Raw genomic sequence first — 18,576 nt, 5'->3', positions numbered from 1 at the left:
AATGAGTCTTTGGTTGATCAGTATTGCATGTCTATATCTGTTTTCATGAGAAGCCACTTTGAAGATATCAATATGTAATACAACAAGCACTGTTAATTCCCTCCCACTTTGTTTTTAACTCCGTACTGTCTGTACTGTTCTTTTGCTATGTTGTAAAATGTCTGTCTGTTAATGTTTTCCTCGTTTTATTTTTAAAATAAATGAAGAAAAGAAAGTGGTTTACATTGAATAAAATTTCAAAATGTTTTCTAAAAACAGATTATTCCAAAGTTCTATTTAATGTAGATATGTTTTAGGTTTTTGGTCTGAGAACTTATAAGATCCTTTAGATGTAATGAATAATAAAACAATGTGATTTTCAAGGCACTTAAAATAGGTACTCTTGAAGGCAATCTCAGAATAAAAATAATGAAACTCTAACACACTAGCTTCTGCTATGCAAGTAAAAACCCAAATATACCACTTTTCCTTACACTATCTGTGCAGACACATCACCTATATGATGGTATGGTGCATAAACACCAAGTGAAAAGAGGACTCATCCCATCCCTTTTGGAGCTTTCAGAGGCACAGCCTATCGCCCTTGATTTCAGGTGACAATGCAGTCTACTACATTTAATACAGTGGCTCGCTGTCCACAAAGAATTACAATCAAACCTGAACTGCAACTAAAAGTTAAATGGTCCTAGAGTATAAACAATTGACAAGCTCTAGAAATCCCGCATCTCTCCAGGGGCAGTTAGCCAGCTCCTACTACATGGTCTCCCACTGTCTCCCAATTACAAAAGACAGGAAAAGTCCTCTGAGTCATCAGCTACCCTAGATGCTTCTTTCTCCACATTAGTAAGCAGATTCAGGGGACCACAGTGGCTGGACTAACAGTAAAAATCTTGTCCCCTTTAGGCTTCCAGGTAGAAAAGTATGAAAAATCAAGAAGTTTCAGTGTGCACTTCACTGGCATACTATAATTCTCCAACAACTCCAGAGATTAGAATACTCTAAAACATACAGATAAAGTCACATAGCACATGCAAAAGACCTGGTAAGAGTTTTTTCTTTTATTCTAATTTATTTTTCTTCAAAAAATGGTAGCAGGGTCTTTCTGGACCTCCGTTTTAGTGAAAGGAGACCACTTTCTTCCTGTATTTCATTGGCTTAGACAAGGAGGCTTCCAGCTTGCAAACATGGTACTCTATTGAATAATTTCCCTAGACAGATAAATAGGCGCCTCTGACTGCAATCTGTACGTATAAAGCAAATGATTATTTTACACTAATAAGATGATAATTGTCTTGGGATAAAGAAAACAATTCTTAAATTATCAAATATAATGACTTAAAATATTTCATTTGTCCAAAGAAAGGTGAAGATTAGTTTTTAAGAAATATGCAGCCAACATGACTGTTTTAAAGTACAGCAGCATCTCGGTTCTAAGGTCCCCACTGGATATCACAGTTCAAGGATGCTCAAGATCCTCCTATGAAGTGGCACTGGATTTGCATATAACCTTGCAAATATCCCCTTATACTTTTTGTTTTTAGTAGTACATGTTTGTAGTATACGATGATTACATTCATCAGTCATTTCATGTAAGTAACACATCTTGATAACCTTTACTTTCCCTTCCTTACCTCTGGATTACTTATAACACCAAATACAATATAAATAGTTGCTATATTGTGTTGTTTAGGGAAGAAGAGCAGGAAAAAAAATGCCTTTACAAGTTTAGTACAAATGCATCATTTAGAACTCACTACATTTCCAATGTGTGAAAACTGAACTAATTTTAGATACTACAATGAAATACTTTAAAGGGATGTTTTAATTGTTTTCCCGCATGTCTTTAAAAAAAAAAAAAACTATCATTGAGTAACCTGAAATCTCAGTTCTAAAAAATAAAAACTACCTAAGTTTTCCTGTCTTCAAAGAGACTGTCTTTAATTATAACAAGAATATTTTTACCTCTTGAGAGTTAACTTAGAATATTACAGAAATCACCAATATGACTTACTCCACTGAGCTGCAGTATTTCCACCTTTCATAATATGCCACTCAAATACAGCATTTACTTTCTTTACCACCTCTTGCCCAATATCCTTAAGCCGACGATTTATTTCCTCAAATACAAGAGTACTTTGTAGTTCCCCACCCTGGCAAAAAGACAAAACAGAATTTAAAAGTTCTGTAAAAATGACTGAAAGAGAAAAATCATCATAAAGGTATACAATAAAAATAATTTTCTTTCAAATCTAAATATAACTAATATAACTAATACAGTTAAATTACTTTTTTCACTGTAAGAGGATTCCACTTTCATCAGAATTTAAAAGTTTTTATATATAAAAGTAAATTATATATAGTATTTATTTATACATATACTATCATACCGACACCCACAGGACTGGGGATTCAATCATTGAACCCAATGCTTTCTCACTGAGATATATCCCAGCCCTTTTTAAAAATTTTATTTTGAGACAGAGTCATGCTAAATTGCCCAGACTAGGATCAAACCTGATCCCTGCCTCCATCTCCCAGTTTGGGAATATTTTAAAAGTAAACTAGGAACTGGATAATCTATTTCCTAGTTCACTTCAGGAAGACACTGAACAATCAACTTCTGTAGTCTCATTTTTGTTTATAGTACTGAATTACATGAAGCCTCAATCTCTTTCCAGCTCTAAAGAGATTTCATTTTCAGTGAGTTACATGATAAAACAGTTTATGATAGAAAGTTAATGCCCACAGATAAGGACACCTCAACATTTTCAAGTTAATATTTTGGAAACAGAAGATAAACCTTTTATCAAACATCTCACTCAGCATGTTAAGAGGATGGTAATGTTTTAATAAATTTTATATACTCATTTTATATTTATATATAGCACACATTTTAATACAAATATTTAAATAAAGAAAAGGTACAGGATATTTAAATTTTTCACCTATTTTTATCCAAATACTCTAGGATTTCTCACTAAACAACAGATTTAGATACTCAAAAATCAGAAAATTAGTTTCTCCTGAAAAATATCCTTCATATCAAGAGTTATGAATCTTTTCATACTCTTTCATTTTCAAAAATAGGCTGAACATTCTTAAAATGATCAAAACAAATTCAAAAGCAAGGAAATGACTTGGATATCAGCTTTTATGACCTACCTCAGGGTGTGTCTTCGCTGAAACACCAGATGGTGGTACAAGATCTACATATGCATTTGAAATGACAATATCTCCAGTTTCTAGAACCTTGTAAGTAGAACAAAACAGGAAAATGGAGAGCTCATTTGAGGACTTCATTGGAAACAATTTCTGTAAATGCTAATTATTTAAAATAAATTTATATTTTTGTTTCATATGAAAAAGAAAATAACCCAAATAAAATAAAAAGTTAATAATGTAAATGATAAGATAAATAAACACCATGGCTTTTTGATTTAATACAATTAATATTATTAGCCCTGGCTGTAAATCAAATGAACTGCTTTTTAAAAAACCTACCTGGGCTGGGCATATAACTCAGTAGTACAGCACCTGCCTAGCAAGCACAAGGTCCTGAATTAAATTCCTGGCACCATCAAAAAAAAAAACCTGTGGCCAGGACCCATTCCCTAAAAATTCAAATGGCCTGCAATGGAGCCACCACACTGGTATCTCACGAGTTTTTTTTTTTTCCAAATGTAAGTACTTTTAATAGGGTGCAAAGGTGAGCAGTGTTGAATTCTTATAAATAGTAAAAGACATGGCACAACATCCACCCAAAGCACATGTTTTCTGTTAATATAAAAAAAAAAAAATTGGCTAGAAACATACTGTAATGGTGCTGCTAATGTAGTGATTCCAGTTCTTTCATATTAGCAGTACAGATATTTCACTCTTACATCTGGTAATCTGAGCAACTTTGTTGAAGATAATAATATGTAATATAACAACCACTATTAATTCCTATTATCTTGTTTTAAAATCATCATTTTTATTGTTTTTGTATTGTTTTGGTTTTGTCTTCATTGTTGTTATTTTATTTTTCTCTTTAAAATAAAAAAAAAAATGTGTATCTTTTTAGGAAATAGGCATTAAAGGAATTCTAATTCCCAATCCTTTATTTCAAATTATTCCAGTGACTATTCTTTCATAAAAATTACAGTAGTGGACCGGGGATACAGCTCAGCAGACCTGCCTGGCAAGCACAAAGTCCTGAGTTTGACTCCCAAGTACCACCCCCCAAAAATTACAGTATTGCTACAAAAGTAAAAGATAATTTTTAGAAGCTAAGGTAGCACTTAATTAAAATTTTGATTTTTATCATTTGAGGAGTTTTCTGAACATAATAACCAATTTATTTTGCTTGTACTTTGCTTTGCACTACAGAATTAAGAATCTACAAAAGGTAACCTTCTCCACTGTTGGTGGGAGTGTAGACTGCTACAGCCACTATGGAAATCAGTGTGGAGATTCCTCAAAAAACTAGGATTAGAGGTCACATTTGACCCTGCTATTCCCCTTCTGGGTATTTTTCCAGAAAAACTGAAAACATCACACCACAGAAATATATGTGCACCCATATTTATAGCAGTGCAATTTGTCATAGCTAAGTCCTGGAAACAACCCAAATGCCCATCAACTGAAGAATGGATTTTAAAAATGTAGTTTTATACAATGGAGTATTACTCAGCTATAAAGAAAGATAAACACAAAGCTTTTATAGGTAAATGGATGTAACTAGAGACAATACTCGTAAGTGAAATAAATCAGACTCACATGTGTAAACATTGTATTGTCTCCCTAGTGTAAGAAACTGAAAGAGTAAATAAAATCCAAAGGGTACAATAGATATGGTGAAAGGGAAAGAAATTGCTCAAAAGCAAAGAACAATTGGGATGGGGGAAAGGTGAAAAGAAAAAAAAAGAAGAAAAAATATATATATACACACACACACGATAGCTAAGATAATTGTACTGCTAATTTCTATTGGTTTATTAAAAAAAAAGAAATAGTTAATGCTTAATTGATTAATTTTGCATGCCTATATTTGGTAATCTGAACAACTACTTTGAAGATAACAATATGCAATATAACAACCATTGTTAATTTCCTATCGTCTTGTTTTGAAATTCTGTATCATTTTTATTGGTTTTTTTTCTTATTTTTTATTCTCTTTTTTAAAAAAAGAATCTATATTTAAGACTAACAGCTCTTTCAGGAAATATAAAATAAAAATTCCAGGGATGGAAGTGAAAAGAAGATGATACGGTAAAAAGAGCTAAGGCCCTGGGATTTCAACTTGGAGGCCAGTATGACGTGAGTTTTTATCCCAGCTCAACCACTTTCTGTGTAGCCATGAGCAACTTATTTACAACATCAAGATTTTGTTATGAACACAGAGTTTCTTATATTTCAATGCAGTTATTATATATATTAAGTACAGTAATACAGTCTGCTTATGTCTTACAAAATAAAACCTGTTTTATCACTGTTGGAGTTGTTAAACCTGCTCTATGTAATACAAAATGATTAAGCCAAAAAGGATTAGCTGATTAAATGTGTTCACAAGAATTATTTCTTAAAAACTTACAAATAAAACAATGATTGGATATCGTTTTAGTATAATACACCTTTATCTGGCTTGTCACTTAACCATCAGGCTCAGACTCTGCAATGCAAGATGTCAGTTTGTGGATTATTGTGTGATCAAGAAGCATGTGATTTCTGCCTAGTGAAATAACTAGGAAGAATGTAATTTTATTGTCCTACAGGACATTAACTAGTTTTGGTCCTAACTCAGCAAACTTATTTTAGGATACCTTTTCTGTTAGAACTATATAAGGTACTATTCTAATTTTCTTTTGAACCAGTTTTCCCATGTTGCAAGACCCTTAATTAATAATTTTAAAAGAAAATAAAAAAGGTGCATAAGGTATCTTATGTTCAGTTACAAATTACCATTGGTTAAAAAAAAAATTTTTTTTCTAAGTTTCACCTCATATCTATATTATAAAAAAAGTTAAAGAAAACATGGTAAGAAGAACAAAAGGATAAGAGTACAGAGAAAAAGTAAGAAAACTCCCTCCAACTCTCTTCATACCTTGGTTTGAAAGTGAATTCTGTTACCTTCTTTCCACATCTCAGTTTGTAGAGTTTGTCCTGGATATACTGGTTTTGCAAAGCGAGCCTTAAAAAATAAAAAAACAGAGTTGGTTATAGAATTAAAAATGCTTTAAGAAAATACTTGTGTGTGGTGGGGTAGTAGGTTGGAGTGCATAAAAGGAAAAAACAGTTGAAATATATCTAGATTAGTGAAATACCTAATAATATGAACAAACTAGTAAAAAAGCACATATAGGACCAAAAAAGTGAACGAATTCTTAAGCAACCGTTTTTGACATACCAAGAAAAAAACCATATTGAATAATTAGACAGGTAAGCCCCATAACCATTTAAAGAAAAAGTTAAACATGGTACTTATTAAATATGGAGGAATGAGGCCTGGAAAGGGTACATAAGGCAAAATAATTCTACTTTTTAGTTCATAATTTTCTATAATATTTTACAGAAAACTATTATACATTGACTATGTATACATTATTGGTTAATAAAATAGATGTAATAAAAAGCATGAGAATAATCAGTATCATCAAGGGCAAGGCATCAGAAAATTCATTTTCAATATTGCATAAAATATATACTAATAAAAGGTTTAAGTGTGTATCATTGACTTACAGAAAAATACTGTGGGCATAGATACTTTCCCTTATTATATACAATGAATAAATCCTGGTATCATCAAAAACATAAAAACTTACAAGTAATATGTAGCTATCATATTACTACAGGTATCCACCTACTATTTTCAGATAAATTAAGGCAAATTTAAAAACAGGAAAAAAAATAAATCTTAAGTTCTTAAGCATATATGTTAACATATATATTTTTCATAATTAATTGATAAAACCAATTAATCTGTTAAAACTATAACTGTATTATATGCTGGGTAATACAGACAACTACAAAAAGAAAATATGCCGATTGCCAACTCAATGAAATAATAAAAATATGTACTGCTGTAGCGTACTAGCCATCTTAAGTCACTAAAGTTCCTTTTCTTTAATGATGGAGAAAGAATTAATATTCAAATTATGCATATACCTTAATTGCCTTGAACCTTGATACATCATTATCCGCAAACTGCCGTAAAACGTGCCTGGCTGAAAATCCAAAGGTACATAATCCATGTAATATTGGCTTCTCAAAACCTAAAAAAAAGGGAGGAATTTAGATGGAAATAGGTACTTTTCATGTTTAAAAACAAAGTTAATTCAAGATTTTAAAAATACAACTTTAAACTGAAGTACAATAAAGTATATCATCTATTTTAAGAAATATGGAAAATATTCTGTAACACTTCCCGGGAGAAAATTATGAAAAATAAGGAAAAAAACAGGAAAAGAATGTGAGCGATTTCGGAACACAAAGACCATGTAAATCACTGGTGACGATTTACTTTAATGCCCACGTAGATCAGTGGTCCCTTCCTAACCTTCCAGGCCTTGCTCTCTGTCAGTAGCCTCATCCTTCCCCATACCGCAGGCACCCTCCCCACAGGTTTGTCCCACACTTGGCACACACAGAAGCTTCACTCCACCAGCATCTAAATTTCAAGTACGCCATTTTCTTAATATCACATCCCACCTTTCCATATTCTCTATTTAAATATAGAAAGAGCTATTTTTAAAATGTTACTCAAATTACTAGATTTAAGTAGCAGGGTCTTTAAGTATATTATTTAGATAACTGAGCTAATATTTTTCACTATACATACTAGCAACTCACCTGCAAGGCTTGCAAAGTTCGGGTCAATGTGTAAAGGATTCCAGTCTCCACTGAGGCGGTACAAAGCAGCCTATGAAGAAAGAATTACAAATGGTACTAGTAGTCAGTATTGTCTAAGAAAACATTAAATGAAAAATAGAAAATATGGCTTTTTTCATAACATATGCATCAAAATGTACCTAATCCAGATTCTGATTTTTAAAATAACTATTTCTTAAAAACAAAAAGCCACATTGAGAACGTGCCTTAAGAAAAAATAAAAATAAAGATTATCTCTAAATTAAATGTTTTAAGCAACACCTGACACTGAAATCATTAAAGGGTGGGGGGATGTCAAATAATAGAAAAGGAAACCTAGAATTACATCCCACTACCTGAGGACAGTTCTCAAAAGGGAATTCATCAATCTACTCTCATTAAACCACAAAGAAGATAAAGTAAATGTTTACAGTCTCTTCTGTCTTAATAGGGAATTTTCAATTGAAGCCTATAACAAGGTTAGACCATAAATGTCAAAGATTTCTTACAATCTTTCATTCTTCTATTATACTAAACCCTGAATATCTGCTTATCCTGCAAGAAAGCAGACTGACAGGCTGCCAATATGTTTAAATCTGTTTAGTCTTAGATAAAATAGGATTATTAGAAAGATTTAGACGCAACAGAGAAAAAGTCACTTCCTGGCATTTAAATTGTGCATTTTTTAAGCTACAGAGCACTTTTGAGAATTGAAGGGAAGAAAGCCACAAAACAACTAACAGTAGATATTTAATGACTCTATCACTTGACCCTTTGGGTCTACCCTCAAAACTTCTTCCCTTTCACATCAAATATTGCATTAAATTTTCCAAAACTATTAAAATGTTATGTAAAGACTAGTGGTGCAAGCTTATCTGACTTTTAAAATTACTGTTTCTAACAAGTTTGATTTGCAGAAAATAACATTTTCTATAATTCAGATGAAAACTTCATTTCCTGATATGCTTTGTATAATTACAATGAGCTCTTTTCTTTCCCCATTACGACATATGACAGTTTTATAAGTTACTTACTTTTTAATGGCCCAGTATTTAATGGCTCAATATTCTTTCTTTTTTGTCTTCTAAATATAACTAAATTAGTAACTACTGAACACTAGTGACTCACAAGATTTTGTACATTAGAGGATAAAATAATTTTTAAAAAGCGTTTTACAAACAGTGAAACATTATGCAAATGTTGTCATGTTGTATATCAAAGACATGACACATTTCAGGCCTGAAAGGAAGTTGTCAGAAACATCACAGACCATAGTCTCTGTCACCAAGCAGGCCTGATTTACATCCAGCCATATCATTACTAGGGCAGTTTCTTCACTACTCTAAGCCCTAATCTTTCCTTTTTTAAAAAAAAAACCATTGAGAGAGTTAAAGATTTACTTTCACAGAGTAGCTGAAAAAATTAAAAGGGGTAAAACTCGCAAGGTATTATCTATGATGAATATTAATGTATCAACAAATGCTATTTTTTAAAGATTTTGGCAATGTAAGTCAAGCAAGGTTTAAAGATTAGTACTAATTTTTGTATCTCACAGATAACATTCCTATAATTAAAAAAAAAGTTTTGTAAAGAAATCAAGGGCTGGGGATGTGGCTCAGTGGTAGAGCTCTTGCTCTGCATGCACAAGGCCCTAGGTTTGATGCCCAGCACCACCAAACAAACAAAAAAAAAAGGTAAAATAAAGTGTTTATAAAACAACAATCATATTAGTATGAAATTCACATGATTTTAGTGCTGGCATTGTTATCAGCAGTTAGCAAAGACAACAGGTCCAGAATGAAAAATGACACAGCCAAATAGATGACTGGATGCTGGACTGAATTCAATCACGATACAAAATAAGTATTCTCTAATAATTGAGGAATGTGGCCAAGGCTCATTTTATAAATATTTTTAAATGACTGGTATACTTCAAAAAGAAAGCTAAATTTTTTTTTTCATTCTTATCATCATAGAGAAATCATCACAACCAAAAGAAAAAAGAAGAGAGAAAAGGAAAATAGCTATATATTGTCTTACTTGTGCATTAAAAATGGGTGACAGGGTTTTCTAAATGAGTTATTTCTCTTTTTTTATTTTAAAAATAAAAGGAGGAAAACATTAACAGACAACCTTTTATGAAATAGCAAAAGAACAGTACAAACAATGCAGAGTTACAAACAAAGTGGTAGGAAATTAACAACGCTTGTTGTATTGCATATTGATATCTTCAAAGTGGTGTCTCAGGAAAACAAATAGGGACATGCAATATTGATCAATCAAGGACTCATTAACAGTTTCTTCCAGGAAAGAAACAGGAGACAGTAGATCAAGTAAGTTATTTCTTAACTTGATTTTTAAATATTTACCATTGAGCTGAGCTTAAGTGCTAAATAAAAAAGCTCAGAAATTACTCCTTAAATCATCCCATCCTCTCAAAAAAAAATACAAATCAACAAGAATCACCAAAGTCACATCAATCCCAAGCCTACTGTGTGACTAGATGGCAGAGAACACCAAAAACTTCTCATTCTTGTAACTGCAAGATGAGCACCAATGTCACCCACTCCACTCCTGAGCACTCCTCAAGAACCACAGCAAAGTGTGGAGGGCTCTGAAGGACCATGTTGAAAGCAGCACGGCAAAGAGAGCAGAAGAAATGAAGAAACATCACTCCAGATAGTGTCCACTGTGAGGGTAATGACACCGAGACGAGCTCTGAGAGACTGCAGCACCAACTACAGATAAAAGAACTAAAAGTGCAGAGGACAGCAGACCACCATCTCGTCTCTGAAAGCATCACTTTTAGAGCATGAAACAAAGATATTCCCTCTAGGGACTGGATGGTGGAGAAAAAAAACAGCAAATTTATGATCCTGAAAGATAAAACTAAAAAAAAAAATTAAAAATAAAACACGTCCCCAAATACCCCATAGTTATATGCCATCCATTAAAGAAATCCGTACTTTGCCACATGGGTAAATAGCAATTTCAAACAATCCATCTTGGAAACTATCCCAAGCCATCAACCTTATCTACAAAATGTACAGAGGTAAAACACTCTTCCCCTATACAAAGCTATTGTAAGAGTAAAACCAAAAACAAGAGCCAAAGGGGCTGGGGATTTAGCTCTGCAGCACAATGCCTGCCTGGCAAGCACAAGGTTGTGAGTTCGATTCCCAGTACCGGAAAAAAAAAAAAAAAAAAGAGCCAAAACATCGTAGTGAATGGAACTGGATATTAAAAATGGCAGAGTAAAGTCTGGCAGCAAAATACAGCCTCCTCAAAACTTGGAATTGAGACATGTGGAAAAATAATAGTATAGTAAGAGAAAAAGAAGTAGTGCTCTAGGAATCAAGAAAGAGCCAAAAGGAAAACTAAAAACCACAGAGGAAATGAAGAAACTTAAAGGCAACATAGAGAAAAAGCAGTCTGGTACCCTGATTCCAGCTCCCAGGGAGGAGTCCTAGCTCCACAAACATAAGGTGAGCCCAGAGTGTCCATAATATCCTAGAGAAGCAGCAGAACCGCAGTGCTGGCTCCAAGTCGTGCCCCCAGTTATTGCAAGCTGCAAATACAGCCCAGGGTTTTACTCTGCGTCCTTACCCATGGCAGCCAAAAGTTGGAAAAGAAATTCACTGTAACATTCACCACACTTGGAGTGATATAATCAGAAGCCATTTGACAAAGGGGTTATTGTCTAAGACTGAGCTACTGTGGAAATCAGAAGTCACAGAACAACTACACTTCAGGGTCTCTATGGTTACCTACCACAGTGCCAGGGTGGGAGACAGCCATAAGAGACAGTCACAGAGAACAGGTGGACCACTCACAGATCCCCTGAGAAGGTTAAGCAGCAGTGAAGCTCAGGATATAGGGAGATCTAACTGTCTGTGCTAAGAAGTCAGGTTGATCATGTGGTTTTCTAAGGAGTCTGGGTCTGAAAGTGTTGACATTGAATCCAGCAGAATTCTTGGACTTCCTCACTGCCCATATGCAGCCAGACCTAGGGTCTGTATACTTTTCTCATCTGCCAGTGAAAATAGGGAAACACCTCCACTGGGATAGTTGCCACGTTCTGGGGTGTACAGACTGGGGCCCTGGAGCAGGAAGCACGCACCTAATTAAACTGTGAGCCATAAAGCTAGTGGTAGACAGCAGTGACTTAGGGCACTCAAAAGCGCACAAACATTAAGAGTCACCAGAGTAAATACAGCCCCATACACACAAAACACCTTTGCCTGACCACACCCAGAGGAAAAGATGGGGAAGGACTCAGCATTCATTGGGCAAAAGTGGGTGTGGAAACAAAACAGGACCTAATTATGACTCATTATCCTCTACCTTATCAGGTGAATTCCAGTACCACTACAACAGGCCCTGGAAAGAAACCACTCACCCAGACACACAGAGGAATTTTTTAAACTCATTTCTCTTTTTCTCTTTCTTTTGTTTTGCTCCTTTGTATTTTATTTTGTTTTTGTCTCCTTTTTCTTTCTTTCTTACTTTTTCTTGTTTATAGCTAATTCTTTGAACTTTCTTGACAGCTTATTTAGAGGTGCTAATGGGGGAACGCAGCTGCTCCTATACCCCTGACAGCTGAAAAACAGTCTTCCTCTATTGGGCAAGTCTGTCCTCTTTGACGGAGCGCCCACCTTCTGGAGGGACATACACGGAGAGGGGAAGGAGGACAGATACACACCTAGCCAGTGGTCAATGACACAACAGCTGTGCCGGCCAGATATCCCTCATATCCTATTAACACTCTATTATTCTTTAATCAGATTTTTTTCTCATCTTTCTTTCCTCATCCTGCTTTTCTTTTTCAAATTTTACTTTGTTAGTTTCCTTTCTTCCACTTTTATTACTAATATGTTAAGTTTACTAATTTTTAGCTATTTTGCTGCTTTCCTCCTTTCCTTCATTCTATCATTATTCTCAGCTCCTTCCCTAATGAACCATGAGCCCAGTATCTCTGAGGGCATCTACATACTGTACCACCTTCATCTATTTAGCAAGGTCTATTCTTTGCTCCCACGCCCTTCTGCATTTCTCTCCCAAGTGTGCATTCTTGCTCAGGTGTCTACACTTGCTCCATAAAACAAATCCTTGTGCTCAATCATTCATGTCTTGGAATAAGTACCTCAGTTACTTCAGACATCTACATCTTGAGTAGCCAACTGTCCTTTCTACTCCTTGAAAACAGATGACATTAACTCTATTTGATTTGTATTTCCCACCGAGTTTCAGAAGACCCATAAATTCCCTAAAATTCATGCAACCTTTTTTTGCAAATCATTTTTCAAAGAAATGTATATAATTTTCACATTATAAATGATTACACGGCCCCAAATCATCAACAACCTCCAGCAAATGATGAATTCCCACTCTTTATACAAAAAAAGCTAATTTACGAGGGTAAATGACATTAAAAAGAAATTCTTCTACTTACCATGTACAAATACAAATGTTAAAAACTATTCAGCTTTTATAAAAGCAGATACATTTATTTCAGTATAACCCAAGAATAATAATGTTGAGTTTTCTGAACCATAAGCCTCTTCTATCCTAACCAAATCAATCTGTTAGGTTTTATGTAAGTATGAGTGCATTCTTAAGAAATTGATAAAAATCAGTATGAGATAAGAATACTAAAAGGAAAAAAAAAAAACCAATCTAAGGATAAATAATAGTCTTTCTCCATCACCTGATTATTTAGAACACACATATAAAATAAGTATAAAGCTTAATTCTGGTTAAAATTATATTTCTACTTACTAGAAAACAAACTCTGCATGTACTCATATTACACTAAAATTAACATAAAAAGTGAACATTATAAAAATTTGAGTATATATTCACATACAGCGTAACTCCAGAGTCTGCTTTACCTATATCATTAGTCTTCTGACTCCCTTAGAAGAAAATCTTGAAAGTCCTCAAAAAAACAAAACAAAAAAATGCTTTTAGGGTTGCCTTTAAAAAAAATAGTACTGATGACTGAATTTACTTTGAGATATATCCTCATTCATTCATTCATTTACTACTAAACTGCCCAAACTGGCCTTGAATTTGTGATCTTCCTGCCTCAGCCTCCCACACTGCTGGACTACAGGGCATGTATCATAGGGTTTGGTTGTATCTTGAATAAATATTAGCATGCTCATAAAATTTGTGAACTGACAGGGCATTTATCTCCTCTACCAGAAAACAAACTTTTTATGGCAAACAAAAAAGACTGAATCATATACTGTATCTAAGATTTTTTTATTTTACTTATTTACTTATTTATTCATTTTATTACTTTAAAGTTAGCATGAAATATCGGTTTCCAAGTAATGTGGCACACTTTTCTGACGGGTTAGGGTTGACTAAAACTTGCTTTTCAGCTCATATGTATCCCATTCTCTAAGCCTTTCATGAAATTCTCCACTATTAAGTTAGCCGGTCTCTTTAAAGCAAGCCCTCCGTTTTCCACATAGCACACTGTTTTTGGAACTGATTAATGAAAAGCTGGATGATACCTTCCTTTGATAGTTAATGGAGAAAAAAACTGACAACTACTGATTTTAAAAGAATGATTTTCAAGCACAGGAAACATGCTTTCATTTTTATTATGCTGAAGACACAGGCACCACCAGATAAATGGATACACCTCAAGACTACAATGTTAAGTGAAATGAAAATCACACACACAAGTTTAAATATCACATGGTTTCTCTTATACATATGATAAACCCAAAATATAAATAAAAAGCAAAATAAGAGATAAATAATAGCAAGTAGGGAGATCTCTTTCAAATGGGAAGAGAAACAAGAGATGGAGGGAAGTAGGGAAGGGGGGAAGGGAAAAAGGATTTAAGAAGAAAAAAAAATCAAAGAAAAAAACAGAAATAGAGTTTTTTGAAATGGTAATGAGATTAAGAGTTGGCCAGAGCAGGGAGGGATGGGAGGGGAAGATAAAATAGGACTAAGATGTGTTATGTACATGTACAAACTCCCCACACAAACAATCATTATGTACTGCAAACATGTACTAATAAAAATGCATTAATAAAAACTTTAAAAGTATAGAGAATCAGAGTTATAAATTTAAGAAGTATCATTGGCCAGGTGGATTTATCACTTTTGAAAAATATGATCTTACCTGATTAAGCGAGGTATTATCTGTAATTACAGCATCAGGAGGTCTACTAGGTGTGGCTGTAGCCACCTAAAATCAAAAGATATTATATGTTAAATCTCAAAGATCAGGATTTTCTTTCCATAAAAGAAAAGCCATCATGCTTCAACAGACTATGAATTGGATAAAAGGAGTTTTTACTTAATATTCTGTTTTATTCTAATATTTTAGGAGAGAATGGCATTAAAAATTTCCTAACTCTTAGCTTCACATACATTATAATTTTCCTGAAGTAACCCTTTTGTAAAATTTTATTTATTTCTTTTTTCTTTTTTTTTAGGCAGAGTCTCACTATATAGTTGAGGCTGGGCTTGAACTCACTATGTATCCCCAGCTGGCCTCAAACTCACAGCGATTCTCCTGCCTCAGCTTTCCGCGTGCTGGGATTACACGTGTGCACCACCATGCCTGGCTTGAAGTGACCCTTTTAAAAATATCTTTACTAAAAAAAAAAAACAAACTATCTTTACTTTACAAGTATCTTTACTATATAATCAGATCTATTCTTCTCTCCCAAAGGAGAAAAAGTTACATTTTTCCTGTGTAAAAGATTGATAACAGCAATAATCAAACATGTAATCAATCTAAATTGATTCAGTCTTTAAACTGGTTTTCAAAAATCCTTACATATTTTAATTTGCCATTTTAACAAAACTATACATTCTAAGCTCAGTTACCAAAAAGAGTCGATTATTATGGTCTTACTTCCAACACTTAAGACTACTGGTGAAAACTTAGTAGCAGGTACCAAGCACAGGTATGAGCACAAATTTAGGTTAAAAACCAAAGTAAAAACATCCTCATCAGCTGAACTGTATTCAAGAGGCTAGTATCAACTTTTCAATAATCTATTTTTTTTGGTTTTTTACCGGTATCAGGAATCGAACTCACGACCTTGTGCTTGCCAGGCAGGCACTGTGCCACTGAGCTAAGTCCCCAGCCCCAACTTTTCAATAATTTATAATAGAAACAATATATTATTCATTTTGTCTCCACTAGGTAAATTTTTACAACAAAGTCAGCTTTTATTCTTGTAGAGCATTAAGGAATTAGAGAGCAATTTTTCACTTTTAAAATGCTAAGCTCAGATATATTCCCAAATCTATCCTTACAGACATACACACATAAAAATCACTGGGAAGGCTGCTCCTTTTCATACAAGAGGCTCCTGTTAAAAATGAACTGGACCAGGGATATAGCTCAGGGCTAGGGATATAGCTCAGTGGCACAAGCACCTGCCTGATAAGTGCAAGGTCCTATGTTCAATTCCCAGTACCAAAAAATAAAAAATAAAAAATTAATAAAAATGAACTATATCCCTTCTTTATTGTACTCACATGCAGTGTTATTTATATATTTATTTTCAAGTCATTCTACTATGTTTTAGAGCACTGATATTTGGGGGCAGATTTAATTCTTAACTCTTATGGGGAAGTCCCTTATTTCAGAAAACCAACTGCTAGCAACAGCCAGAAAGATACGTGCTAGGGGCGTGTACAGTGGGCAGGCTGCCATAACAGCTTTATGGTTAAGATGAAGGTGGCCAGTTAACAACTTAGGGCTTCACCACAGTATACCATCAGCCTATACTGTTTCCCAAAGCAACAAAGATACTATATTACTGCAAATATATCTAGACAAGGGGGTCCAGCTTAGATTTTTGGTTGGCCCACAATGCCTGTTACCCAACATTAAGATGAACATTATGTAACTGATGATTTGTGACTTAGCATGTGCAGGGCCCTAGATTTAATCCACAGCACCACATTAAAAAAGAAAAGGGAAAAAAAAAATAGCATGTTTTTACTTCAGCTAATGTAAGTTCAGATTTACATTTTTCCCTTTACAACATGTTCATTAAAAGCATGAAAAATATGAATATCATATTTCCAAGCTTTTCATTCAAGTAAGACCACACTGCACATGCTAATACAGTCTACAACTTGTGTCACTAACTCTAGAAAGACACAGCCCCACATTAAGTAATAATATAAGGGATGGGGATATAGCTCTGTGGCACAGCGCCTGCCTGGCAAGCGCAAGGTCCTGAGTTCTACTCCTGGAAAAAACAAAACAAAAAAATCAAAGTAATAACCTAAGATTGTCAGAGTAATTCGCCTACACATAAGCAGAAATCAAAAACTTTTAAATGCAGGTCTAAAAAGTACTGATAAAGTATTAATCAGTATTACTTTTGAATAGCTATCCTCATACTTAATTTATACACAATGCAGTTAAATTACACAATTCAGTAGCTGTTAGTGTATTCACATGGCTGTGCAATCATCACTACAATCAACTTCACCATTCTCATCTCTCCAAGCAGAACCCTGCCTGCTATATTCACCCACTTGGGATAAGCCCTCCAAGCACCTTCCAGGAACTTTTAGTAGCTTTTTAACAATGCTTTCAGGGGCTGGGGATTTAGCTCAGCGGCAAAGCGCCTGCCTGGCAAGCGGCAAGCGCAAGGTCGTGAGTTCGGTTCCCGGCACTGAAGAAAAACCAAAAAAAAAAAAAAAAACAATGCTTTCATAAGTTGTGGTTGCTTCACTGGCAAGAAGCTCTTCTTGAGACCATTCTAGAAGTTACCCTTCAATATTGCTTTAAATAATACTTTATTTAGTACAGAATACTGTTAACTACAATATAATCTTACTCCTCAAATGACTCTGAGATAAACACTAAGTTAAAATAATATAAAAATCCAAATTATGGAGCTGGTGACTCATACCTCAAATCCTAGCATTCTGGGAAGCTGAGGCAGGAGGATTATGAGTTTAAGTTCACCCTGAGCAACTGAGTAAGACCTTGTTGGAAAAAAAAAACAACCTAAATGTTAAACCTGAAACTATGAAATTACTACAAGTAAACATGGGGAAAACTTCTAGACATTGGTACAGACAATGATTTTTTTTAGATAGGCTTCCCCAAGGTACAGGCATAAAAAGTACAGATAAAAAAGAATGGGGTCGTATCAAACTAAGAAGTTTAGTCAGGTGTGGTGGTGCATGCCTGTAATCCCAGCACTTGGGAGGCTGAGGGAGGAAGATGGCTATGAGCTCAAGGCCAGAATAGGCTCCATAGTGAGCTCAAGACCAGCCTGAACTACACAGTGAGACCTGTCTCAAAAATTCTAAAAAACAAACAACCTAAAAAGCTGAATCAGAGCACAGAAAATCAACATAAGAGAAATAATAGATTGGGAGAAAATATCTGCAAAGTACTCATCTGGTAAAAGATGGATATCCAGAATATATAAGGAACTCAAAGGTTGAATGTTCAAAAAAAACACACACACACAAATAATATAAATAATCCAATTTAAAATGGGCAAAAGAACTAAACAGGCACCTCTAAAAAGAAGACAAATGGCCAACAAGTACATGAAAAAATGCTCAATGTCGCTAATTATCAGAAAAACGCAAATCAAAGCCACACAATATTGTGTCACCCTGCTAAAATGGCTATCATCAAAAGACAACAACAGGCCCTGCGCAGAGAGCCAGTGTTCCAGGAGCGGCTAGACACCTGGGCTCGAGTCTGTGCTC

The 18,576-nt window shown here is 34.4% G+C and overlaps 1 protein-coding gene across 1 annotated transcript in view; it reads right to left on the bottom strand.

The window, feature by feature from the left end:
- Positions 1–18,576, bottom strand: part of Hsd17b4 (hydroxysteroid (17-beta) dehydrogenase 4) — a 95,840-nt gene that overhangs the window by 21,765 nt on the left and 55,499 nt on the right. Inside the window, exons 17-22 of the mRNA XM_005376550.2 lie at positions 14,993–15,058; positions 7,828–7,897; positions 7,144–7,250; positions 6,083–6,169; positions 3,163–3,249; positions 2,012–2,150 (exon numbers count right to left, since the gene is read on the bottom strand). Coding sequence (XP_005376607.1) covers positions 2,012–2,150; positions 3,163–3,249; positions 6,083–6,169; positions 7,144–7,250; positions 7,828–7,897; positions 14,993–15,058 — 556 coding nt within the window. The remainder of the gene's footprint in view (positions 1–2,011; positions 2,151–3,162; positions 3,250–6,082; positions 6,170–7,143; positions 7,251–7,827; positions 7,898–14,992; positions 15,059–18,576) is intronic.

The sequence above is a fragment of the Chinchilla lanigera genome, unplaced genomic scaffold (genome assembly GCF_000276665.1).
Source record: "Chinchilla lanigera isolate Chin_1 unplaced genomic scaffold, ChiLan1.0 scaffold00007, whole genome shotgun sequence".
Lineage (NCBI taxonomy): Eukaryota > Metazoa > Chordata > Mammalia > Rodentia > Chinchillidae > Chinchilla > Chinchilla lanigera.
Note: the sequence above shows the minus strand (reverse complement) of the source record. Positions and strands in the feature narration are given on the sequence as shown.